Source organism: Sycon ciliatum, chromosome 12 (assembly GCF_964019385.1).
Source record: "Sycon ciliatum chromosome 12, ocSycCili1.1, whole genome shotgun sequence".
Taxonomy (NCBI): Eukaryota; Metazoa; Porifera; class Calcarea; order Leucosolenida; family Sycettidae; genus Sycon; species Sycon ciliatum.
The window spans coordinates 6,999,743-7,027,561 of NC_088654.1; the positions used below are offsets into that span (position 1 = coordinate 6,999,743).

Here is a 27,819-nt window from a genome sequence, read left to right on the forward strand (position 1 = left end):
AGCCCGGATGAGTGCATTTTATTGATTCACGGGGTACCTGGGGCAAATAGTGTAACGATTAATACCGTGTGCGACACCCCTGAAAGGGATATGGTTGACACCAAGAGTCCATAATCAAGAGTATGCAACTGTGATCTCTTTTCTATGGGCCAGATACGTGGCGCGCTGCCTTCATTACATCATTCAGCTGCAGCCCCCGCACTGCGGAAAATCAAACACCGCACTTTCCCTCTGGTTTGAAATGAACTTTCGTACGGAACTGGAGTTAACGCGCCAAAATTTAGAGATGGCGTAGGTACTGGAACGAAACGACCAAAACCAGATTGGCTCGTACGAGAAATTCTGAGTTTGATTGCATGCTTTCAGAGCGTGATGAAGGCAAGTTAGCTAATGAAGGCAGCGCGCCGCACACTGACCCATAACCACAGTTGCATACTCTTGTTTATGCACTCTTATTGACACTGATAAAATAATAAGGATATATACCAGGGGGTACACATTAGTTTGGGGGAGTCTCAGACGGGAAATGTTTGGAGAAAACCAATGCCAGTCACCACCGGGACTCGAACCAGGGACCGTCGCTGATAACCAGCTATACTCTACCACTAAGCTATGGTGTAGTGGTCATCCAAGCATAGCATATTCAACATTTGATGGCTCAAGTTTGTCAGAGCGTGCTGCTGATGCCCCTTCTTTCTCTGTTTGTAATTCCCCTATTCAGCTGCATCTCAGTACCACAAGAATGATCTCTATGTCGTTGTGCCAACAATCCCCTTTTCCCGTAATCTGCTGGAGATGAGTAATTACAATGCCACCAAACACTGCATCGATACGTATGGATATGACGCAAGACTGTTGAACTTTCAAAATGCTTTTGAAGTGGAGACTCTCTCCATTGTGCTCAAGAAACTTGGTGCTGCCGCCGCCAAAGGCCTGTTCTGGTCTCGACAGTCCGATCAAGTGTCTTTTGATAATCATTATGCCTTTGAGGTGAATGGCAACCAGCTAGAACATAGTGAGGCCAGGAATAGTTCGAGGGAGCTTCCATTTGCCTGTTTAGCCAGTAAGTAGTATGAACTCTCAAGTATCAGTAATGGTTTGTGTTAGTGTCTGCTTTCCTGCCTGCAATCATGAGACCAAGAGACGTTAGTGTTCAAGAAACTTAAATGGCGAGCTTTGACCAGAAAACATATCATTGACATGCTAGAATTATTGCTTTAGGGGTAAGTGCGGCAAGAAGGAGTCCGTTGGTGTTTGCAATCACCGGTAGCCTGTTCGGCGGACCACTGTTAAGTAAAGACAGGAGTAATGGGTTTGAATCATGCACACCAATCCCTCTATTTTCTTGCAACAGTAGCGCCCAATGTTTGTGGCCGAACCAACGACTCTGAGATTAAGACGAAGGACCATGTAGACCGCGAGCAACACTGACAGCTGCATTAACACTACAAATGCCGACTCAAAAATACCCACCTTGCATATCAGTAGCTCCCACACCAACACCAACAACGCAATCTACAGCAACAACAACTAATCCACCATCCAAGCCCATAATTGAAAGACCAAGACGATCAACAGCCAACTACAACAGAAGCTACGCACTCAGCGGACAAGGGCGAAAGGAGGGACGTGATAGCAGGGTGACGGCCGAGTTGAGTTCAATGGACCCGGTCAGGCGGGATGGACGAGACAGAGAGAGTACAGAGGAAGCGGAGGATGGAACGGACGGCGGAGGGAGCAGTGAGTCGGAGAGCAGTGATGGGAGTGATGGTGAGAATGCCGGTGAGAGTGTTAGTGTTGTGCGTAGGTTTCGTGGTAGCAAGTCTTCAGTGTACAATCATCTGCTAGCTAGTCCTGATTGTTGCAATTCGTATTCCGACTCTTCGTTCACTGTATTGTGCCGTGGTCGTCATGGTTATGGACTACAGTTAAAAGTGTTGGAAGCTATCTATCAGCGTCTGTACAAGCCTAATTTGTGTGTACAGAAAGATAGTAAAATTGGGTTGAAATTGTTCAAGTAACGTGTCGTGTTTAGTGCGGCCAAGCTTGGCCGTTAATGTTCTAGGTGTAATGTACTGCTGTTATGTGTTATCACGTTGTCTTTCCTTCCTTTCTCCTTTGTTCATTTCTCGCTTTGATTGTTAAAATTCATACTTGTAAATTTCACTGTTGTTGCTCTTAGTGTTATTTCTCTAACTTAGATTTTCTATAATAGTTCAATTTTTTGTTTCAGTGTCCTTTAGTACAACGACGATTCCTGATGAGTGTTGTACGAAAACTTGTTTGAATCCATATATTTTTTTCCCTACACCATTTCTTCATATTTTCATCGTTTTATTGCAAATAATAATAATAATAATAATAATAATAATAATAATACAGGTCGCATGTCTCCCAAATAATGAGTTCCACGCATCTGTCAACTGTCTCATCATGAAATAGATTGCAGCAGGAAGAATACTCTAATTTCACAAAATTTCGGTGTACTTTTATTTTCGGTACTTTCGGTGCATCTGCTTCATACCTAAAATTTCAATACACCGAACAAACACTAACACACATAATCCAATAGGGAACAGCTTCCCTGTACCGAAAATTTCTGTTCACCTAACCTGGCCTTTTGCCCTCATACCGAAAATATTGAGCACCGAAAATTTCTGAAACTAGAGTAGCATACGAAAAAAAACATATACAGGTTCTAGCACATGACAAGTACATGCCTTTTTTTTACACCGATGTACATTTGTCAATGAAGTCCAGCCATAGCGTTTTGTCCCATGCAGTGTCGAGGCAATCCTCGAGCGTGTGTCCGAGAGGGGAGATGTCGGATTTCACCACATCAATCCACCGAAGCCTCGGTCGTCCTCGTGGACGCTTGATCTTCCACGTGTCGATGGCCATGGTTAGCGCGCCATAGGAAGCCGTGCCCGGACCTTCCCGAACAACATGGCCGAACCATAGGAGACGTCTTCTCTTGCAGACCCTGCTGATTGGTTGCTGTTTTGATTTTTCATACAGGATTTGTTTGGATATGCAGTGCGGGTAGTGGACTCCGAAGATACAACGGAGCTTTCTTCTCTGCCATACATCTAGCTGTTCATTCTGTCGCTTCGTGAGGGTCCACAGCCCGCAGTTATACAGCAGCACTGGAACAATGAGAACCGAGAACATGCAAAGCCGTGAGTCCAGGCAATGCCACTTCCATGCTATCGAGCGGAATGCTCGGTTCGCTGCACCGATCCTGGCTGCCACATCCTCCGTGGAGTCCAGCAAGGAACCAAGGAGCTTGACCGTTTTCCACGATGCATCAGTACGGGAAGCAGTTAAATATACGGTTTTTTGTACATTAAGGTTGAGGTTGTCTTCTTTGAAGATCGGCTCACATGTGGCTACAATGGTCTCCACAGCACTCCTAGATGGTGCGTGCATAGTTGTATCATCTGCGTATTGTGTTGAAGGTGAGGGTACATCTTGAGTTCTTGCAAGGCTACTAACTGCATCGATCTTCCACATGGCTCCTTCGGCATACATATTGAACATAGTGGGCGATAGCGGGTCACCTTGCACGACTCCAATGTTCGTGGGGAAGGCCTCTCCAAGCTGGCTGGAATTTTTTACTCTGGCTGTTGTGTTTGAGATCAATGCTGATACAGTCGATGTCTGCGCCCCCGCCACCGTCATCCTGTCCAGCGCTGTACTCCTAACCAGGGTGTCGAATGCACCACAAAAGTCCAGCAGCGCTGCTGAGTATGACCAATCACCAAGCATTGCGCGTTCACACAGCATTCTTGAATAGAACACACCGTCTGCTGTTGAGCGGCCTGGTCTGAATCCTGCTTGAGACTCCCTTACGTAACTATCTGCTGCTGTCCACGTTCGACGGTTCAGAATACATGTCAGCACTTTCCTCACCACAGATAATAGCGTGATGGGTCGGTAGCTCTTTGGTATTCCCATATGCTTGCCAGGCTTGTAAATTGGCATCAACACTCCGCATCTCAAATCGTTTCGGGCAATGGCATAGGATCCGCACAGCATTGAAGAGGTTTGCTAACCATGTTCTGATGATGTCCATGGCGGATTTCAGCATCGCTGCACTTATCCCATCACACCCAGCGGCTCCCTTTGTTCGTTGACTGAGAATAGCTGCCTTGACCTCCTCAATTGTGAAGGGGGTTCAGACACCACTTGTTCGGTTACTAGGTCCGTGGGCAGGTCAGAGTTGTAGAATACTGATGAGAAATACTCCCGGAACTTGTCCAAGTTCCACTGTAGACCAGTTACGATCTCTCCATCCTCATTGGCCAGCTGAATACGATGAGACTTCTTGCCCCCACGCAGATCACGCAGCTGTCGGATTGCGCTGAAATAGGATCTGGCGTCGGGTCTCCCGGCGTCAACAGCGTTGGCTTTGTCCTGCCAGAACTGGTCTTCTTGGGTCTTTAGGAGAGATTGAATTTTCTGCAGCACCTTATTCCGATTTGATTTCAGTACTTGTCTCTTGTCCTTATTGTTTTCTCCGTTGATTAAAATGTGCAGCTGCTTTTGTTGTTCGGATAGTGTCCGAATGGTAGGATCAGATGTCTTGATCAGTTGTTGTGGGCGACTGCATGTGCCGAATGCCTGAGAGGCCGATTCATGCAATGCTGTACAATAAATCAATAATATACAATAATATACCTTTATAATACGATAAACGTCACAATCACGTGAACCGGGGTCCCGGGAACCAGGGAGTGGCAAAAGACGTGCACTCAGTGCACAGTGGACTCGGCGTGGGAACATAGGAGTAGAAAAATACCGGTATTTTACTACTCCCTTGTACCAACTGGGCATTTCTTGCGACTCATTTCACGTACGAGGGCCCCAACTTACGACAACTCCCTGGAGGCGAGTCCAAAAATCACGTTATCGAATAAGGTATATCGCTAACTTTCTGGTGATCATTCAGTGCAAAGTTCGAGTTGCAAGTCACAAACCTGACTGCTGGGCATACTACCCATGCATTGACTTGCTCAAGCGTGGAAAGAAAGATCTTTGCTGAAGCACGCCAAGGGTCTTCATATCCAATGCGGCATATGTTTCCGCTTGCTGCTGTGGAAATTAATGCGCATCGCACCCAGTAACTTGTCCAAATAATATAAAAGCTAATGTGTATGCAGCTGTTGCCCAATCATCGCTGTTGTGCATGCTGTGCTGATCTCTGTTAACTCAATCAGGAATATGTAATTATGCTGCGACGGTGGATAGCACAGGTGTTCTCAATATTCCCGAGAATGGTTCAGCACAGTGTAAACCAGGTCACACACTGAAAAATCCAGAGCGCGTCTATTGCCACCAGGGAAACTGGGTCAACTTCCCAATCTGCGAACGTAAGTGGAGGACCAGGACATGTTTCGAATATTTATTCTGACGATATCCAGAGGCCAGTAAGAGATAAAATGTGCGAAGGAGGAGAAATAGCGAGGAAGAATTGGGTTGGCCGGGGCTAGGGATGTAATGGTCAATTCTTGACTTAGTTTGGTAATCGTTTTAGTACCTCGACCCCGTGCTGAGTTTGATACGGTTTCTGGTATCTTGGCCGTAGACTACTACGCATACTGCTTCCAGCGGTTTCTTTGCATTGTACTGATTGATTACTAGTATACTGTATTTATTTATTTATTATTAGTAGTATTATTATTAATAAGAATGGCGTGACTCCTCTGTAGCCTTGTCATGATTTTAATTTTTACCGCCCACGGCCGCACAAAGTCCTTGGCTACAAAAAAATGAAAATCTCTCCAAATCTATCCAAACCAAACTTCAAATTCCTTTCATGGTTACTGGGGCAAGACCATCTCATCGAATGGATGCAATTACCACCCGTGAGGCTCGCACTCACGCACACACACACACACACACACACACACACACACACACACACACACACACACACACGTGCACGCACACACACACGCTCACACACACACACACACACACACGCACACACGCACACACACACACACACACACACACACACACACACACACACACACACACACACACACAAACACATGCATAGTGCATACGCACACTTTCTTTCTCTTCCTCAGTCTCTCTCTCTCTTTCTGGCCTCGTCACCTGCACATCTAATTGGCAATCACACCAGTTGAGACATACACTTCACGCTGACCCATCATCACCTGACTTGAGATCTTGCAAGTTGAGACATTTGTTTTAGGCTATTACCTGGCGTGCGATATTGTGGGTAGGTTCTGTTTTTGTTTCTGAATATGTGACATTATCTACAATGTTAGTCTCAATTCTTAGCACTAGTTATGATGTTCCTGGTATATTGCCACGTTATTGTTATTACCCTTTTTTCTGTAGTTATATTGTTGTTTTGTTCATAGGAGTCACATATCCCTGAAGATGCCCTCTTGGGCGAAAATTTGGAAAGGAATTTGAAGTTTGGTTTGGAGAGATTTGGAGAGATTTTCATTTTTTTGTAGCCAAGGACTTTGTGTGGTCCTGGGCGGTAAAAATTAAAAATATTATTATTACAATAAAACCGTTTGAAAAAGCAGGGTTGAACCCGTAAGAATAAAAAAATTAAAAAATAAGAATTAAAAAAATTAATGACTATTAATTTTTTACACTTAAAAGTGTACAGGCAGGGGTGGGCGCTACACGAGCATACAGCCAGTTGGTATAGTCACTGCGTCATGCGCGAGAGGTAATGGGTTCGAAACCAGCCTTGTTATGTGATGCTTTTGTTTGTTTGTTTATTTAGAGTCGAAGAACAAACAGGCAAATTTGCCTAATTACATGATATCGACTAAAAAGGAGAATAAATTATAAAAGGCCAATGAAGGTAATGACACTGAGTAGAGTGGGTAGTAAAGTATTACTTTGTTAAAGCCAGTTAGGCCAGTAAAGGAAATAATAGTACAGCGGGCAGTGGCATTACTGAAAAGCAGCATGTGCTGGGAGGGATCGCATGAATCGGTGGTACTGTGGGATTTTCCTGATGTCGGGCTGGAGCCTGTTCCACAGTGATACACATTGGAATGAGGCAGAATGTGTGCCAGCGGATGTCTTAGTGACTGGAAATTTAAGTGCTCGATTTCCCTGACTACGTGTAGCACGGCCGGCATTAAGAGGACTGAACATATCGGTAAGCAATGTGCTGCATTTACCCTGAAGGCAGCGCCAAGTGTAGCCAAGCAGCTTGTGGCAGTACATAACTTCTAGCGAGTGCAATCGCAATTGGCAATACAGCGGCGCAGATGGTGATGCAAATGGAGCGTTGTAAACACAGCGGACTGCGCGCTTGAGTAGCCGCTCTAGGCGCTCGAGCTGATGTGAGGTGAGGCCAGCAGAGAAACAGTTGCTAGCATACAGGAAGTCAGGAAGGATCAGGGACTTCAGGTATGTGATGCGGCACGGGAGGGGCATGCAGCGCCTGTTTCTAAACAGGACAGCTATTTTACAGGCAGCTCGCTTGGCGATCTGGTTGACCATTGTGGTCCACTTTAGATCTTGGTCCATGTGGACACCAAGATACTTTGCGGATTCTACTTGTGCCAGCTGAACTCCAGAGCACATAACGCTGACACGAGGATTCACAGAACGATGGGCAGGGATGAACAAAATCTGGGTTTTACTCTCGTTTAGTACCAGGTTCCTGCTGGCAAGCCATCTGGCCAGGTGTGTAACTGCAGAAGACATATTGCGTTCCAGCTGATGTTTGTCCCTGCTACTAATATAGAGCATGATGTCATCTGCGAACTGAACTGTCCGCACACCATACGGTTGCACTTCAGCTGCCACACCACGGACATAGAGGACAAACAGCAGAGGACCAAGTACGGAACCCTGGGGCACACCACTGCTGGGCTGGAATACCTTGCTGTGCTGGTTCCCAGTGACAACTCTTTGCTGCCGGTCACTTAAGTAGTCTGCCAGCCAATTCAGCGCACTTCCACCAACACCAATACTGAAGAGGTCGCGGATGAGGGTGCCATGTTGAACCTTGTCGAATGCCTTCGACATGTCAACAAAGGCGGCGCAAGTTGATAGTCCGGAGTCTTTGGCATTGGCAAAGGCCTCTGATGCCATCACAACAGCATCCTCTGTTGAGTGCTGTTTCCGGAATCCGAACTGGCAATCTGGGTAGAGGCTGTGGGTGGTCAAGAATTCAGTGAGTTGCGAATGTACGATGCGCTCAAGGATCTTTGAGATAATCGGCAACAGAGAAACAGGCCTGAAATTGGTGGCCTTAGTAGGGTCGCCGCTCTTGTACACAGGGGTGATATTTGCAAGTTTCATGGATAGTGGAAATCTCCCTTCGGAAAGTGACTTGTTGAAGATGAGAGTTACTGATGGAGCTAAGAGGTCAGAGCATGCTGCTAGTACAAGAGCAGGTACGCCATCACTGCCCGTGGACTTTGTCGTATCTACACTGCTGAGCAACTTGCGTACACATGCGATGGATACTGGCTTGAAACAGCAGAGATCAGTACTTGCATGCGGACCAGAGGGGATGGACAGCACCTTTGGGCGAGTCGCATCGGTGACGATGTCCGCAAACACTTGGCCGATTTCATCCGGGGGGCATTGAGGAGCAGTGTGGGTCCGTGTTCTGCCTGATACCTGGTTAATCACTCTCCATGTTTGTCTTGGCTGACCTTCCGCATTGGCAAACTGATCCTGATAGTAGCAGGCCTTGAGTCGTCGGTTAAGCTGGTTCACATCACGTCTGGTCTGGCGGAAAGCTTCATGGTCCACAGGGTTGCAGGTGCGTAGCCATTTGCGGTGGGCCCGGTTTCGACTAGATATTGTGGCCAGCAGGTTTGCATCCATCCAAGGAACATGTTTGCGTGTTTTGGTGCGGCGGGTCCTCAAAGGAGCATGTTTGTCTAGGATATCCAGGAACTTCTGCAGCCATCGAGTCCACATCTCATCACACGATCCATCCAAGGAGCACAAGTTTGCAGCCACGAGGTCATTGCGAAACATTTCCATGTTGATGCCTCGGAGGTGCCGAGTCTGCGGTTGAGCACTCTGGGGTGCACAGTCAGCAGTGGTTGCCAGGGTAGAGATGACAGCCGAATGGTCACTAAATGATACTGGGGAGACAATGGTTGGGGCTCTGCACAGCAACGTACTAAATACTAAGTCCAGGGTGGTTTGTGATCCCGTAATTCCGATTCTTGTGGCCTGACTCACACTTTGTGACAGTCCGAGGGTATTCGCGATGTCAGATAGATAGGAGAGTTGACCACTCTGGCAGCTATAGTCAACATTGAAGTCACCACAGATTATGACATCCTTTGGCTCCCTCATCGCACGAGTGAACGTCGCTTCCAGGGCCTGCCAGTAAGACACTCGCATATGAGGTGGCCGATACAGACAGGCAATGAGACAAGGCTTCGGCTGGGCCTTCACCTCTACCCAGCAGCACTCAATATCCTGTGTGGCAAGATCTGGCCGGGGGTGGCATTTCAGTCCGACATCAGTGTATATACACACACCACCACCCAAGTTCCCGCAACGGTCTAGGCGATGTAGGGTGTAACCTGGTATGGACATTTCTGCTGTTGTAATTGTACCATCGAGCCAAGTTTCTGAGACAGCTATTACATTGGGCACACAAGTAGAGGCCAGTTGCATTAGATCCTGCAGCTTCTGGCGGAGGCTGCAGATGTTCAGGGACAGTACTTTCAACGTGGAATGTGGACTAGTCATGATCTAATAGATTGTTGGTGGTCTTTTCGCATCTCTTTAGCTGGCATGATAGTTGCATCAAACCTGGTCTCGGTCACAACAGCGATGTCTACATTGTGGTGTGTGACAGTGTGGACAAATTCTCCAAATTTGTTTGCTAAGCTAAAAGCATTAGTCACCAGGAGGCGCAGTGACTGGGTCGAGGAGGTAGGTGGTGCTGTGGGTGGTACATTATAGTTATAGTTCTGCATTTTTTTTTTTTTTTTTTTTCAAGTCACGATTAGGCTCTGGCAAGCGGACTAAATCGTGAGCCTGGAGCTAGATTTGTTGGTTTCCGGGAATCCTTCTTCTTCCCCCCAGTTGCCAACTCTGGTGAGGACTCAGTGCTGGCATTCCTACCTCGTCGTTCAGGCGTGAACCAAGTGTGGATCGCTTCGGTGTTGATGTTTGATGCCACTTCTGATAGGAGTCGCTCTGTCCGTTCTAGATCTCGCTCTGCAATGTCTACTTCGACGTCCGCGAGGGGAGTTCTGGGGTGTGCTGTCATGCTTGACAGCGATCCCTGTGCGGACGACATGTCTGGCTCAGTTAAGTCAGTATCTGTCAGGTTGTTCAGGGCTGAAGTAACCTCAGTAGTCCCCTCATCGACTTTCGTAGTTTTCAAATTCAAATCCGTTTCGAGCACTTCAGTGCTGACTGCGGGTTCTCCAACATTTGACCCCACAGGAGTTGCACTCGTACTACATCCAGTACTCGAGAGAGTACTCGGGCTGGTGCTGGGCCTTCTGCTGGAGCGTGCCGAGTCTGGCGACTCGTTTTGGACTCCGGTCTGTACGGTAAGTTCACCAGGTTGCCCTCCGACAGTTGCAGTTGCGCTTGTTCTGGTGTGCGCGGTTCGCTTGGCGTATGTCGTTCCTGTGGCGAGTTTGCAATCTGCAGCGATGTGTCCCGGTTGTGAGCATTTACGACAGGTTGCAGGCTGGCCTTCGTAGCGTACACGAAACAAGTTGTTCGTAGATGTTTTCACATACGACGGAATCTGCATGTTGGGGCGAAGAGAGAATGTGGCGAAGCGGATACCAGTGGCAATGGCGAGCCCTGACTTCGTCTTGACAAATCCATGGCGAAGAGGCCCAACGGCCGATCCAAAGACACCCAGGCTTTCGATAATAACGTCGTCCTGGACCCAGATAGGCACATCGTGAATTTGGATTTCCACGGAATCAGGCACCAGTTGAGTGACGCGCACTTCCACTGACATGAGATGGAAACCGTTTCGGCAAAGTCGTGTCAGAGTGTCTCGGGAATGAAACGTGGCCTTGCAGCTCAAGTTACTGGTCAGCTGCACGGATATCAGGTCGGAGTAGCCATGTTCAATCAGGGCCTCAGCAACTTCGAGGGTTTTCGTGTGCAGTGGAACGTGGAAAGTCCCCGTGTTCCTCTTTAGAACTTTCGGAGAGACCGAATTCCAACTGCGATTTTCGCCGGACGTGGGCATTTGGAACGCTCTAACTATCTACTACCTAATTTTAAACTATCCAGCCCCTACCCTGCTCCAGACCGGCCTGCTGCCGGCTGGCTCCTACAAAACCTGCGAAAAACTACGGAGCTCAAAAAAAGCTAACTGCACTATACACAGGTTTTACTATGCTTCTTGTTTTTCTTCTTTTTCAAGCGATGTTTCGGCTCAAATTGCCGACTTTGCCGTATTTTACACAATTTGGGCGAACTTGCGAGTCATATGATGCCTTGCTTCTTCTTTTGGGTAATGTATCAAGTTAGTCAATGTGATGGTAGTAGTCTGGGCCTCCATTTCCCAAAAAGTTGAAAATCCCAGTTGCCAGAGCTATAAAGTTGTGGAACTGGCCATTTGCCATATTGTTAGCAATTTGCCCAGTGGCTGAATGCCATACCCCTATAGCGGTAGAAGGGAGCATGTCTGAGAAAATCAGAAAAGCAGGGCTGGGTCATCTTTCCAAATTGGCTCAAATTTTGCAAGTAGGTTTCCTTTGGGGTCTACAACAACCATCGAAAGGCTCGTTGCATAACTTACGGACGCCTTGGAACTGGGGAGCACCTCAAAATGGACCCAAAATGCGACTGGATTTTGGCTCCAAACGAGCGCTGGTGCAGTGTCCACAATGGAGCTAAGAACAAACCACCGCTATGGCAACATTACCTCACCTGAGTTGTCTTCACATCACTATCACATCGAATCAGGGCTACATCCAGGAACTAGGGGTGTAACGAGTATCTATTTTGACCACTCGATCACTCATTCATAATATTCGATCGAGTATCCGATTATTTCGAGTATTTTATCAAAATTCAATAGCACTAGATTTGTGAGTTCTCGACCAATTCGGAAGAAATTATCTGTGAACATAGAACAAAAGCCGCCAACGTCTTGTGTAAAGTAATGATTTTCACCAGTACAATAGTACTTTCATTATCTCATAACAAACTAACGTTACTTGCCGTGGTGATCGCATCGTCCAAGTCATAAAATACTGACTCAAATGCATGCATAACGCATGCATACCAGTCGATGAGCGGTGCAACAGAAGTTTTTGAAAAAATAGAATGCCAATACTAAAAAAAAAATAAAAAATAAACATCGAGTGCAAAATTTCGAATACTCGCTCGTTTGAAATTTTCGAACGACTACTCGAATATTCGAACTAATCGTTTCACCCCTACCAGGAACGCAATGGCCATCATCGCCAAATATCACTAAATTGCATCGCTAAAATACCCAAATTACAAGGGCCATAGCGGGAACCTTTACGGCATCTATTTTCCTGGACCATATAAGAAATTTCTCCTCTAGAGAATAATACCAAGCTCCTTTGAAAAGCTAATGGTGAAAAATCAATCCTCTCTTGATTCATTGGCAATAAATAAGGTCAATTGTGCACCCATGGCAACAGCCAAAAATGATGAAAGTTAAGTTCCATAACTTTTTCTTGCATGTGACTTTCAACAATTGAGCTTATTTATTGCCATTTTTACGACTATTGTCTCCTCGTCGCTTGTTTCGCTTGGGCTGTGTTTACATGAGAGGTTTCAACCCGAGTTGAGTTCGACCCGGGTCGGATTTCAACCCGCCTTGTACACGAAATTAATGGCGCGTTTACATGACGCATTGTGCTTGACCCGCGGTGAGAAATCGTACTAACGTACTTCTGTGTGTATCTCGCGCCAGATTTGAACAGCACTGCACATGTAAATAATTTCGCGCGAAAATATTCACGTGACCATACAGGACTCTAGAAGTGGACTTTTGGCGGCATATCAGTATTTGGTCAACTGTCTTCATGTGAACGCTCACCTATTTCGTCTATCGTACAGACTTTCAACCCGGGCTGAACTCGACCCGAGTTGAAATTTCTGATGTAAACACAGCCTTGGTAAAGCCAAGATTTTAATCTAGAATCAAGATCCCACAAACGGAGTGTGGCATTGAGACAGTATTGGAGAGATTTCTAATGCTCGTGCTGCTGTTATTCATACAACTTCAAGCAGTGGCTCCTAAATCCAGCAGCCATGTTTGTTTTAATACATGAAGGATGACAGAGTCTATGTTCCAACAAGTGTCTACATCATATTGGAGGCTGGCACACGTCCACATGAAATGGGCCAGTGCATGCGAAAACGTGTCTTCGGGGGAAACCGATTTCTTTCAGAATTTTGAGAAAATCGCTCGGAAAGAAGAGTTATTTTTTTGTGGCTCGACCGCGGATCTTGTCTGCTCCGACTAACGATCTCAAGACGACAAGAGAAGCAACCGACAAGCGATCATCATGGACGTGGCGGCGCAGGAGGAGTTGGAATTAGCACTTGAGGAAGGGCCTCTGAGTAGACACACTCGTGGCAGACGCCGAGCAGCACGCCGGTTGAGCTGTACAGCTCGCGTGATTATCGTCGGCGCGCCCGAAGAGATTGGCAAGGTTTATTATCGAGGAGCGAGACGACAATTTATTTGGCGAGTCGTGAATCGGAGCAGTCGGCAACTAGCAGCTGTTCTGCTCACAGTGACTCTGACGAAGCCCCAGCTAAGCGTCCGGGAGTGAAAGACTCCTGTGTTGAGGTTGAAGGCGAGTCGAGAGCGGATGAATTAGGCGGAGATTCTGTGGCCTCTGCAAGCGACGATGAGCAGGACGCGCTTCAGAGCATTGCCGCTGTGGACTGACTGATTCTTGAAGGCTGTGGCTGCGTTCGGAACTACCATTTCAGCAGCTTCACGTCGAGCGCAATCCTCCATTACGACGACTAAATCTCGGCGATGAAATCGAAGGACCTCGGCATTTTTTATATTTGTGCGCTGGCTGCGCTGCACGCGTGACGATCCTGTCGACTGTCGTGCATCAGTCGACAGCTTCCGCAACGGAAAGGACGCGCATCACGTTTGGATACACTGTGATGGGACACATCGTGTGTCGAACCGCGTTTATGCAGCTCCATGTGGTTGGCAGAATATGACTGTCTGCAAGTGGACAAGGAGAACATTAGCTGTGACCCTGGTGCACATGGAAAGCTGGCAATGTTCCTTGGAATAAATTTACTGCAGAAGTGGGAGACAGAGCGCAGCAGTTTATTCTGAACAGACTGAACTACAGCTTAGTGTTCGGTCTCCCTTTGTCTTTTGCACCAAGAGGGAGAGGTGAGGAATCTCCCATGAAACTTACCTACATCCGTCGCCTACAAGTTTGTCCTTTCGGAACATGTCGAGCAGTCTGGTGAAGCGCAAACCCTGGGTTACCATATTTTGTTTGTATCTGTGGACTAAGAAGTGCAAGTCCATCGAGTTCAGGACGCAACGGATGGATGTGTTCAACAAGTGTGCGCTGCTCCGGGACGATATTTGTTCTCCTCGTGCAGAGGATGAAAAGAAGTCTGCAACGGAACCACTCCGTGACCATGTTGTCTTTGCACGAAAGGAACGCAAGTTCTTGTTAGGTCAACGCTGCAAGAATTTGCTGGACAATGTTGCCCGGTTTTGTCTGGATAACAAGGCAGCCTCTTGGCCAATACTAAAGGCTTATACGCAAAACTGTTGCTGCTTTCTGCGACGCTGTAGATAATGCATTATACAAGGCATATTCCATGTTGGACAATGCCATAGAAATCATGGTCTCTATGTACTTTCAAATGTGATATCCAGCTTCATCTTCCACGGAGTTGTTCTCTAGACCCCAGTGATTGATTTTCAAGAAAGAAAAAAATTCCAAAAATTTGCCCTTAGACACGGTATTGCATGCACTGGCCCAAATGGTAGGGATAATCAGTGTTGTGACATGTTACTTGCCAGAGCACCCTTTACTGTTCTGTTCTTGACTACTTGCCACGGGGTGAAGAGGCGTTGGAACGTTCTTTCCTCCATCACCTGTTGTTGCTGTGTGTGGTGCATGGATTTATGGTTCACCAGTCAAGTTCCATGTGTACCAAGGGTTCTTCCTTGCTAGCAGATGTGACTTTTAAAAGAAAGTTCCTTTTTTCCTTTTTTTACTAAGTCCACTATGCTCCCGAATGAATGCGGAAAGTGGTGGCGGGGCCCTGGTGCTCAGCCGACCTTGTGGTCTCGGCGTCTGCACAGACAAAGCGTGCCAAGAACCTTCTGTGTATTGTTGTATTGTTCTGCACAGTCAATCCACCTGCAAGCGGTTACCGGGCAGGTGAGATGCATAGATTCTTGGGTGTGTGGCTTTGGTGGCTTCTTGCAGTCTGATTACACGCGCCTGGTTTAGTACAATGATGTTTTGTTCAGTTCTACTTGGATACATCAGCAGCAGTATAATTGAGCCAGCGCACGCGGAAATCGACCTTAGTGACACGCACTTCAAACTGAGAAAACGCACTTCAAACATTCTCTGTTTTCGTGTGATGTGCGATATATCAGGGAAAATGCTCTATTTTTTAAGACCCGTAACTCAAGTTTTACTCAAGAATTTTCAAATATTTTTTGCATTGAATTCTGCATAAATCCATCTGCCTTTATCCACTGTCATCTCAGTTTCTAAAAATATGTCACTAAGGGTGATTTTTGCGTGTGCTGGCTCAATTTAGTATGGGTGTAATTAATATGTGAATCGTGCGTGTGCCTTTCCTGGCTCAACCTTGTTGTTGAGTATCTCTGCTTGTTTGGTCCTGCAAATTCAAATAAAACCAAAAATGTGCCTGGCTCTGTGAAACGATCCACAACATTACCACATGGATATGCAAGCAACATGTGAAGCTTGTGACACAAAATAATGCCTGTTGTGTACTCTTGCATGACATTGCAAGACTATTTTTGTCCAAAGTTCAACGTCTTGCAACGCGCTAAACACATTTCTCACCCAATGAGTTGCCGGTTTCTGCACTGGAAGCACACTCGGTGCCATACATGCTTGTAGCCTGCAGAAGCCCAAGATGTTGAATTGCGTGCTGTAGCTGTCTGTCGCAGCTGTCACTGCTTGGTGGGCATCACATGATGTGCCAAACTGGGACTGCTCGAGCCACCGATGGCGGACTTGGTTGACAAGTTTTGTTGCTAAGACACTCATTACACGGGGCAGAACAACAGAGACCAAAAATCCGTCTCGTGACTCCGAATTTCGTGTTTCAAAAACCACTCATCAGAAACAAAGTTTTTTGAAACACGAAACTCGGAGTCACGAGAAGGATTTTTGGTCTCTGTTGTTCTGCCCTGTGTGGTAAGCTCTGCCCCTTTTTAAGGTATTGGGCACTGTTTGCCAGCGAAGACTACAGACACTTTGTGTAAAACACTCATTATGGATGCGTTCATGCTGACTGTAGCTAGTTGGTCATACTACGTAGAGAAAGCGGCAGCAGGCAGTGTACAGCACTGGGACATCAAAGTGTCCGCATACACTTTGCTATCACCCGTTATGAGCCCTCTGGTTTCTTTCCACGTAGAGTAGCGATGTCATAGAGCACTGTGTTATATTACTACCACCCCGCATCATTCTATTTCCTATTTTTATTTTTCTCCTCAGCTTCTTCTTCATAAGCTGTTGACGGAGACTCCCTCGATTTAGGCTAAGGCCTGTGGAGAATCCATAAATACAAAAAAATAAAAAAGTCTCGTTTCTGCAGGGTGAAACTAGCGATTCGATTCTCAAAGCATTTCCTGTTTAACCAGTATAATATAATGTAAAAATAGAAAAAAACACATGGGAACGAGTTTTGTGCCCACGAAGAGAAAAAAGTTTCGTTTATGGGTGGGTGGGTCAAGGGGAGTTTCGTTTTTGAAAAATATTGATATGAGAGACATCAATGTATTCTTGCTGTCAAGTAAATCTATTTTTCATTCAGGTGGGTGGGTGGGTATTTTTCCGGTTATAAGTCGACCCTTTATGACTGAAAATAGCAGGAGAAAAGGTGGGTGTCGACTTACAACCGGGATTCGACTTATAACCGGGAATTATCGGTATCTTCCAAAAATAACCTGCACTGAATACACGAGTGCACCATGTGTATGCATTTTTACCAAGTTTATTTGCCTTTTTCAAGGATTTGGATGTTTCAGAATCCAATGAGGAGTGTTTATGTAAATTGTTCATGTGTTAGTAGCAGGGAGCAGTTAGCAGTGCTTCGTTGGGCAAAAACTTAAAAAACACAATTAAGACCTCTGGATACGGGGGTCTACCTATAACCTGTTTTGGGTGTATCGCACAGCAACCATCCAGGCCCGACAACAACAGAACTACACACACCGCAAAGGCTTCTACTTCATTTCGTGCAAACAAACTCCTAACTCCCGAAAACCAGAACAAGCAGGATCAGTTCCTCACATGCGTACCTGAGGGGCCCGCATGCTCGGAGTGTAAAGACCACATGGTGGGCGTGAACACGTGTCGCAACGGCACGTGCATGCATACAAGTAAAGTGCGTAAAAGAGTTCATACTACATAACCGGGGTCGACTTATAACCGGTAAAATACGGTACACTTTTTTGTTTCGTGAAAATTATCGATAATGCCGGATAGCACCTAAGCCTCTAGGCGACTTCAGTACGTTTTCATGTTCTTCCGTGTTCCCAGACTGCGTGGTCAATGGAGCCAATAACCTTTTGGGAGCGTACCAGCAGGTTTACAGAGATGGGTCTGTTGTTTGCAGAGCAGGCCACAGTAATGTACCACAGGGCACGCCGTACTGCACGACTATTATAGGACTAGTACACTGGTGGCATAAGATTGACAAATGTGTTCGTAAGTTGTCTTGAGGTCAGGAAGAATGTCTTCTTATCAATCCTTCTTTCTGGTACCTGATTGTCAGCCATTCCTTCTTGTTGTCAACCATTCCATCTCATGTCTTGTTGTCAACAATTCCATATCAGATCTTGTTGACAACCAATCCATTTCATATCTTGTTGTCAACCCATCCATCTCATCTCTTGTTGGCAACCATTCCATTTCAGATCTTGTTGACAACCATTTCATTTCATATCTTGTTGTCAACCCATCCATTTCATGTATTGTTGTCAACCATTCCATCGCATGTCTTGTTGTCAACCATTCCATTTCATATGTTGTTGCCAACCAGTCCATTTCATATGTTGTTGTCAACCCATCCATCTCATGTCTTGTTGGCAGCCATTCCATTTCAGATCTTGTTGACAACCATTCCATTTCATATTTTGTTGTCAATCCATCCATCTCATATTTTGATGGTAACCATTCCATTTCTTATCTTGTTGACAACCATTCCATTTCATATCGTGTGGTCAACCCATCCATTGCATGTGTTGTTGGCAACCATTCCATTTCAGATCTTGTTGACAACCATTCCATTTCATACCTTGTTGTCAACCCATCCATCTCATATCTTGTTGTCAACCCATCCATCTCATGTCTTGTCGGCAACCATTCCATTTCTGATCCTGTTGACAACCAGTCCATTTCATATCTTGTTGTCAACCATTCCATTTCAGATCTTGTTGACAACCATTCCATTTCATATCTTGGTGACAAACATTCCATTTCATATCTTGTTGTCAACCCATCCATTTCAAGTCTTGTTGGCACCCATTCCATTTCATATCTTGTTGACAAACATTCCAATTCATATCTTGTTGTCAACCCATCCATTTCATGTCTTGTTGTCAACCATTCAATTGCATGTCTTGTTGGCAACCATTCCATCGCATGACATGCTGCACAAGACAGTATTTTGATCATATCGCAGGAGAATAGCACTGTCAATGATTGGCACAAACGTGGGCTTGTGCGGAATGCACAAATTTTATCCAATAATCTGTTTTGCGTTGTTGATTAATTTGCTTTGCAAAATCTGCTTCTGCAGCAACATTCCATTGGTTACGAGAATCCGTGTACGCCATTGACAGGACAGGACATGTATCCGTAGCGACCATCAGATCTGATTGTCAGAAGCGAAATGGAACACTGCCATACTCAACCCTGGACCTACCGTTGAACGGGAGTGACTTGGCGTGGGGACCAAATTGGGCAGTATTTGGGGACATCTCTATCTTCTATGTAGATTATGGAGTAATCAGTTCGCGATCCTACGCTGACAATGTCTACCCCGCTAATTTGATGTTCTTGTGCATAATTGGTAAGTGTTATCATCATCAGCTTCAATTGGAACCCCCCCCCCCCCCCCAGTTCAGCCCCTACTTAGTACCTATTTGCTTTCGTCCACATAATTATTTATTTTACGAGTTGGGTTTGTGAATAATAGGAAGAAAAAAAGCAACTTCAGTGCTATTCTCCTCACATTGACTGGTCTCTCAACCGAGTCTTGAGGTGTTGCAATATAAAAAATGTTACCCTTATTTTACTTCACCATAGGTGCAGGCATTGGATCATAAATGATGCCACAGCTACTTGGCTGTATGATACGGTATTTCCCCGTAAGTTAGTACGTACTAACTTTCGAACTTAGCAGCCACATGAGTACTAACTTTCGGTGGTGGTACTATCTTTCGGGGAGTACTTTTTTATCGGGGGTAAATGACACGCAATGGGAGGCCTGCGCAACTCTAGTGTCCGTGCATATGATGTATGTACTGTACGGTGTCTGTACATGTAGGACGGGTACGAACTTACTATCTTTCGGGGGGAACTGTCTTTCGAGGTGATAACTTCGGCAGTGGAAAGTGTATTTTTTATAGGGCGGTACGAAGTCATTGGGGAGAACTAACTTACGGGGAAATACTGCAGTATGATATTAGTATTGTTGTAACTCGCTTTTCTCTACCTGCTCCCAGTCCCGTGCCATCTCCACACTTGTACAAAGAGACGACGATAACTACATTTAGAAGAGTCTTTATTGACACGACGACAAAACACAACTAGACATGACGAACTCAAGACGAAGACATCATGAACTCAAGACGAAGACTGCTTTTCCCACCACAGCAACATGCGCATGCACCAACATGACGTACACACGGCGTACACAAAATAACGTACTACAACATAACTCCCTCCCAAGATTAGAATCGTCCTCGATTCTAATAATAAACAGAGTAAAAAGAGGAAAAGATCACACAAATCACTCAATCATACCATACCAGTCACACCCATAAATAAAACCTCTGCCTGCACTGCAGATTATTAAAAAACTCTGTCCGCCCACCCAGAACACCAGCCACGATCGCTGTCACACGTGTGGGAGCTGATAACCTCAAAAACTCTAACTACTTCACTCAACACACCACCTCACGATCACGCAAAAATTCTAAAATGTGAGAGCACAAATCATAGGAATAACAAAAAGAACAGAATCCACTGGCTCTGTGGGGGCCTCTAGTTAACCTCATAGAAGAGCAAATCAAAAAGACGAACTGAACACACGTGCTGTGCGGGCGCCTCTTTACCCTCGAGGAGAGCAAATAATAATGAACAAAAATGTTGGGAGAACAGAAAATACAAAACTCACGTACTCCTCACGTTCACAACAACACACGTACCCTCTCACCAGCGAAACTCCTCACGCCGTCTGCCATGTCGTCCACCATCTCCAGGAGGGCTGCTCAGCGTCGACATTCTCACTTCTGGGCACAGTTTTACGTCGTGTCCGGGACCATCCGTCCTTCTTCTTTTTTTAAGCTTTTCTTCTGAGCACAGTTTTACGTCGTGTCCGGGACCATCAGTGACGACGACTGCCAAGAGACGGGAGAGACGAATGATGAAGGACCGAGACGACGGACGAACTTCTTCAAGACGGACAAAACTGTGACGATAGTACGACTGGAGATGACATCGGAAACTGGAAGCGAAGGCTACGCAGGACGAATCCAGAAGTTGACAACAAATTTCTATCACCGCTGCCACCAATGTTGTAACTCGCTTTTCTCTACCTGCTCCCAGTCCCGTGCCATCTCCACACTTGTACAAAGAGACGACGATAACTACATTTAGAAGAGTCTGTATTGACACGCCGACGAAACACAACTAGACATGACAAACTCAAGACGAAGACATCATGAACTCAAGACGAAGACTGCTTTCCCACCCCAGCAACATGCGCATGCACCAACATGGCGTACACAAGACGTACACAAAATAACGTACTACGACAGTATAACAGTAGTATGATGATCAAGTATGAACAGTAAACAGTTTCCTCTGAGACAAAATGCGATAATACTCATAAAAAAGGACACACGTCAGGCTCTTTATGAATATCTTGAAAGTTTTTTGGTTTTACAAGTATACTTTCAAGCCTTTTCATCAGGTGAAATACAGGCAAAGGAAAAGGAACAGGAACAGTGGATTAAGTACAGTAAGGAGGTGGGAAAACAGCGCAAAGAAGAAGTTAGCTAAAGTAAACAGCGAAAATGCATGACCTATACACATAGCAATAATGACAAAAAGGTGCAAGTGCGAGAAAGCTCAATAAGCTTGACATTTAGTGCGACAACAAGAGACAACCACTGGACATAACTAACGAGGTTTTGACGACCTATCTAACAGCCTAAGCCCAACCTTTGCAAGCAGAAGTAAAATAAATTCACACTTAGGCTGTAGCTTTTAGTGGGGTTGATGCACTGTAATCACGTGGAAACATCAGGAATCTGAACTGCAGTGAAAGATGTCAGTCCCACTGAGCCAGTTGGGCCAGCTGGCATTGGCAATGTGGCTGGTTGATGGGGATCATGGACAATGGCTCCAAATGCATCATTTAGCTCTGTGACAGTTACTTGTGGTGCGTGCCGACTCTTCGTTCTGCCTGTTACGGTGTTCATGACTGCCCAAAGCTTCTTCTGATCTGCTGTAGCACATTGTTCTATGAAATAGAGGTTTTTCAGTGACAGAGCATGCCATGCTATCGATTGAATCCTCGTTAAATGATGAATTCAGCGTAGAGGCTAGGTCAACTTGAAAAGTATTCCAATCAACATGATGAAGGCGACAGCTCTTTGTCATTGTTTCCCCCTGGCGTCTTGAGCTAGATTTGCAAGGAAGACGAGCTAGGACAGCATAATGGTCGCTGATATCCAGGTACACAATTTCAGAAGGACCTTGAATGGGGGTGGTGGACAGGAATAGGTCTATGGTAGATTGTGAGTGACTCGTGACTCTGGTAGGAGCGTTCACGTAGTTCTGTAAGCCAAAGCGGGCGAGGATGCGATGTACGGGGAACCAGTTTGCGTGTTGCCAAGGTCAATATTCAGATCACCAATAAGCACAATAGATTATTGACGACCTTGGGAAGCATAATCAATGTTCTCCTCGAAATCTTCCCAGTAAGCAGTACGCATGTTCGGTGGTCGGTATTCACATGCAACAAGTATTCTCTGCTCGCCAGTGCCAAGCTCAGGCCAGTTCTAAGGTCTCACATTCCAAGTCCATCCTGCCACGTATTGCTAGCGACTTATGACAGTAGACACACACACCTCCACCATGCAATTGGCGGTCTTTACGAAACGATAGAATTATAGTTAGGAATTGAAATCTCGCCATCAGTTACTGAAGATTACAGCCAGGTCTCTGCAATTCCAAACAGATGTATGTCTGTGGAGGACATGAACTCCTTGACTTCAGCTACTTTAGTGCGCAAACTACACACGTTCAGAAACACAATTGCTGCTGACAGCTCCATGGGTGATGATTCAGTCCATAGCCTGTCCATTCCCAACAGACTCGTCGCCGACGGAATTGGAGCCGGGATAATTGGATTCATGTTGGGGCATCTTGTTGCCTTCAAACTTCCACTGCCTGGTGTACGCTGGATTGGGCCAGAAGCTTTGGTGTTGAACAAAACCGCTGGTGCTAGAGTTTATAACAATCCGTGCAGATCACGAGTCTGCCTTTGAAAAAACTTTGGAGCTGTAGACACGAACAGAGACACCAGCTCTATCCGCTCTGCTCACAAGGAAGTTTTCCAGCTGCCCCACTGACATATCCTTCTTTAAATCGCCTATGGACAGGACACTCTTTCTCTCTGTTGGTTTTCTTCGATGCGACGACCTCCCACTGTGCACCATTGTAATCACTATCTTCGGACAATTCCTCAAACTTTTGAAGATGGGAAAGCGGATCACTTGCATCGCCAGCTGTAACCTAACCATGCTTGGTGCCGTGGGAATCACTATTTGAATCCGTTTGAAAGTCGCTGATTGAACCAAGCGGGGTCTCAACCGACGCCAACGTACTAGAGGTTGTACCGTCTTTTCTGTTGTTGCTTCCACTCTGCTGTGCGCTTATGTTTCTTCTTCGCGCCTGCACTGGCAATGGCGGCCAAGCTAGTTGATGTTGACTCAACCGAATGCAAAGTAGCATTGGTGGTCATCGGCGGCAAAGATTGTACTTGTTGAGTCAACAGGTCTATGCAAACCCCAAGCCTCTTCTCCCTGTCTTCCGCTGCGCTTCGTTTGGCTTGGAACAATTCTACGAGCTGCGCAATAGAAGTTTGAGAGCTTGACTCTGTTATTGAGCCAGCAGTTGGATTAGGATCGACAAATTGGTCTTGAACATCTACACCGATAACTCCTGGGCTCATAATTGCAAAGTCTAGCCACAATGGGCACACCTTACCAAAAATACCCCACTGAAAACCAGAGCTAAAAAACGCTCTACTGCACTCCATGGTGATTTTTATGAATAATTGTAATAGTTCAATAAGGGGCCGATGCAGGAACATTCGGCAGCAGAGATTAGCTGCTTGTAGTCTTTTATTAGGCGGAATTGCAATTCTATCCCTCACTAACTGCGCTGCTGTGCTGTCGTTCTAATGCACAAATTGCATGAAGTTCAGCATGACTTTGTCAGATTGTCGTCTTTTTACTTCATTCACGGGTTTCCGTCACTCGACGAGTTGAAGTGGCGATAAATTACGTTGTATTGAAGGTATCCCAGATAAGTGCAAACTGGTGCCTACTTCACCTTTAGTTGCAAGTCCTGTTACAATATAAGTCTCGTTTTAAAACTCAGTCACCCAGGCGCCGTGCAAAAATCGACTGTACCAAAGGTAAAGATAAATCTTTTCTCGGACATCTTCGAGTGTAGTCGATTTCAATGTTTTAGCGTGTCTTCGAATTGACAAAACTGCCTGTTTTTCTTCCTCCTTTTTGCAGAATGCAGAGTTGATGAAGCGCAGCTCAATCTACTCGGATACCGATCCATTAGCAAGGATCTGCATGTTACATGTGAGACAGGCTATCAACTTCACACCCTCAAGGAAGAAGTGGCCTGCGGGCCGGATGGCATCTGGAAGAATTTACCACGTTGCATAAGTAAGTGTTGTTCAGATGAACTCGGCCTCTCAATTTTTCTTCAATGCTTCAGAACTGCACAACCAGCTGGAAGAAGAAATTGGACAAGAACAACTGCAAGAATAACTGCAACAGATAATGGCAACACTTTGGTAGAACGCCACGAAGGACATCTATTAGAGAGGTTCCGCAAAACGAAATTTCGAACGAAGTTTCGTGACAGGTCTTGCAAAAATGTGTAAGAATTTTCGCACAAACGTTGTGGTCTGCAAATTTTCGTAGTTTGCACATGCCAAGTGCACGTACACCATGTTCTGATCTCACGAAATTTCCCACGAAAGTTCATTTCGTGTTCAAAGCTTTGCGAAAGTTCGTGCGACATTTCTCACTTCATGACGTAGGGCGACAGTTTGTACGCATTTTCGTTTTGCAGAACCTCCCTGTCCATGATCTCGGTGTGAATACCTGCGGCGCGAATCAAATTATCCTTGCTACTTCCTACAATACACCACCATGAGATGAGTCACAATGCACTTGATAAAATGGAAAATGACAAAGTGAAGTTGTTGACCTTCTTTTACTGAATTTTTTTTATTTTGCAAATCCGTAAGGGAAGTTTCTTCCCATTAATAAGGTAACGAAGAGATGAAATGTAAGAGAGTGAAGAAAACAAATTCGACGGGTTCGCGTACTGGGCAGGTCAAGAAAAAGGAGTCGTACAACTCTCTGGTCAAGAACCGCCTTTCCGCTTCCGAAGAGAGTGAAGAAGTGTATGTGATAATTATGTGTGTATGCACTGGAAATGATAGTCAGCTGGAAGTTGACGTTGACTTGTGAATATGTTCCGTCAACAAACAGGAGCCTGGAATACAGTGGTGGGAAGGAAGTTCACAATGGTGAGAAACGTCATCTTTTGTTGTGAACCGGGAAAAGGAAACATCTTCATGGTCCGGGTCTTTTTAAACGCTTTTCAGGACGTTCGTATTAGGAAAGGGTTTGCTCCCGACACTGGAGCTTCAGCTTTTCCGCCGACCTGCAAGAAAGCACCGCTCCCTGCTCAACAAACACTATTTCAGGAAATTCACCCCGCCTCAATTGAGTTTGAGTAGGGTAAGGAAGATTTTATCTGAGGAGCACCACTTATATAGTGCTCTCCTGACCAAACCATCACCATGGTTACAAACTTACAGAGACGCTCCGTTTCCAGCGCGACAAACGCCTCGTGAACAACAGATAGCAGCGTGAGTCAGCATCATTCCTGGAACAGACGTGCAGGACCCTCGGTCATTCACAACGCTGTCACTTCAAACCAACTACAAATTCGCCAGCCTGCCCTGTGCACACCAGTACGAAATAGTGGCAGTGACTTCGGCGATGACTTTTCAGCGAAGGGTTTGCTCCCCACAACGGAGCTCACTCTTCCCTGTGCATGCTAGCCCATCCAGGAGCGACACTGATTCACAATGCCACCTGGTGTTCACGAGGTGCCTGCTGCCTGCTGTGGCTGATTTATCATGTGCTGGGAATTTTTGTTTCTACCAACATCCAATAGGATAATCCGATTTCCTTGAGCGAATCCACAGCGTGCCCTCTGTTTCAGTATCACTGGTATGGTGCACGCGCGTGCATCACTGCACGGCTCTTGCCTGTTGTTTCCTCAACCAGCATGAGCCAAGCGTTGGAGTTCGTTCAGCGAACTCATTTGTACGCCTGCTCCGGCGCGAACAGAGATCAGTATTTTGAGTGATGGGGATGAGTAGATGTAGTAGGCAACGAGCGGGTTCTACCACAGGGGCGCCCTGCCCTAAAAAAGGGTTTTTATTGAAAATATGTATTGTGTTCATGTGGTTCGAACCTTACACCGCTGGGTTGAACCAGAGAAATGTGCAGGTGGTCACGCCTGAGTGATCACAGCTAGTCGAACTCACCATGACACGATCAGTAAGGAAAATGCGCACCAGCTCAAATATTTCAGCTCCCATCGCGGAGGAAGTAGTATATAAAAAATCGAAAGTTCTGAAGAAACAATTGACTGTCACTACCAGGACTGGAACCAGGAACGTTTGCTTGAAGCCAGCAATGCTCTAACCACTGAGCTATGGTGCAGCACTGTCATCCTAGCAGAGACCGTTCAATATTATTCTCTTTTAAGACTTCAACACTCACGCCTACCAAAAAAATTCCGAAAAAAGGAAACATTTCTCTGCTAATGCAGAGGAATATTTGCCAGGTGGTTCAGTAGGCTGCTCTGCATTTTCATTCGAATGCACTGGACATGGCACTCCCAGGCAATGATCAAGATGATGTTTTAGGGGGTAGCCCCGGCAGATCCACATTGCTAGACTTCTGACCTGAAGTAATGTATGTTGGCTGTGGTTTGTCTTACTAGGGAACATCATATAGGAGACAACGGACCTCTTCTTCTGCAATGTGGATGGATACTCCCAATAGAAATGAGTATGCCCAGTGTGGATGAGCATTCCCAATGCAGATGACTATTCCAGAATGAATGCTCTCTTTCTTGTTCATTGTATGCCTTGCAATCATCGCTTAACTTTTCACTCATGCATGTAGACATAATTATAAGGATATGTTTACATCGATATTGATCATCCTTGTTGCTATAATATTATAGTTGCTGTCTCCGACACGCTTGTTTTTAAAACATTACAGAAGTAAATGATTTTTCCCAACGTGTTTCTGTATTCCCAAAGCTATAATAATACTAGAGTAAGTATTCCTGACCAAACCAGTGTCTCAACAATCCAGTCAACATGATCTTTCTATTAATTGTATAAATGACTATTCCGGAAGAGAGTGTGTTCTTGTGGCCGGGAGATGAAGGTTCTATGATCATTCCACCCGTCAAACTTCGATACATTCCCACACATTCACATACATGCGGAGATGCTAAGACTATGATCATAGCCCTGTTGTATGCTTTCTCATTCCATACTGCCGGTACTGCGCCCTTTTTATTTTTTTATTTCCTAGCAGCTGACAAGCGGCCGAGTGTTGTCTGGCCCAGTCTCCCTTTCTTTTAATCATACGTACAGTGTGTGTTGTCTTTCAGTACGTTATTTTCACTATTTGATGTGAAACTCTTATTTTGAGCCAATAAAATTAGACAAAGGAAAGGAACTCATCGCAAGTTCCAAATGTTCTTTTTCTTGCTCCATTAGAAATTATTGATGATTATTTTATCGAAAGCGTTTCATTATGGCTATATTTGACTGTGTACCAATACTTCTTTCAAATTCCACGCACCTTCCCTGTATTTTGTCTTTCATGATTCCATAGATTGACCTTTCATAAAATACGTGTTCCGGGCAGGAATTCAAAATCCGATCCACGTCCACAGGCACACTCTTCGAACGCAAATGGGACAAGACACCATTAGACGCTCTGGATTTCTCCTCGCA

At 45.6% G+C, this 27,819-nt stretch overlaps 1 protein-coding gene and 1 long non-coding RNA gene across 2 annotated transcripts in view; both read left to right on the forward strand.

Moving 5' to 3' along the window:
- The window catches only part of LOC135828221 (uncharacterized), a 4,575-nt gene extending 3,632 nt beyond the window's left edge, over positions 1 to 943 (forward strand). Inside the window, exon 3 of the long non-coding RNA XR_010555594.1 lies at positions 722 to 943. This is a non-coding gene — a long non-coding RNA (uncharacterized LOC135828221). The remainder of the gene's footprint in view (positions 1 to 721) is intronic.
- A 2,451-nt stretch (positions 944 to 3,394) lies between these two features.
- On the forward strand, positions 3,395 to 27,563 carry LOC135827916 (uncharacterized). The gene is made up of 7 exons (XM_065340352.1): positions 3,395 to 3,458; positions 5,220 to 5,372; positions 15,357 to 15,386; positions 17,757 to 17,924; positions 19,018 to 19,290; positions 24,260 to 24,418; positions 26,787 to 27,563. The coding sequence occupies exons 1-7, from the start codon at positions 3,395 to 3,397 to the stop codon at positions 26,798 to 26,800; spliced, it is 861 nt and encodes a 286-aa protein (XP_065196424.1). The 3' UTR covers positions 26,801 to 27,563.
- The last annotated feature ends 256 nt before the right edge of the window (positions 27,564 to 27,819 follow it).

Bases quoted from the DNA above. Each gene is read 5' to 3' on its own strand.
- LOC135827916 (XM_065340352.1), top strand. From the start codon at position 3,395: ATGGTCTCCACAGCACTCCTAGATGGTGCGTGCATAGTTGTATCATCT. The intron at 5,373-15,356 runs GTAAGTGGAGGA...TGTTCTGCACAG, and splicing joins CAACTTCCCAATCTGCGAAC to TCAATCCACCTGCAAGCGGT. The intron at 17,925-19,017 runs GTAAGTTGTCTT...CTGCTTCTGCAG, and splicing joins TAAGATTGACAAATGTGTTC to CAACATTCCATTGGTTACGA.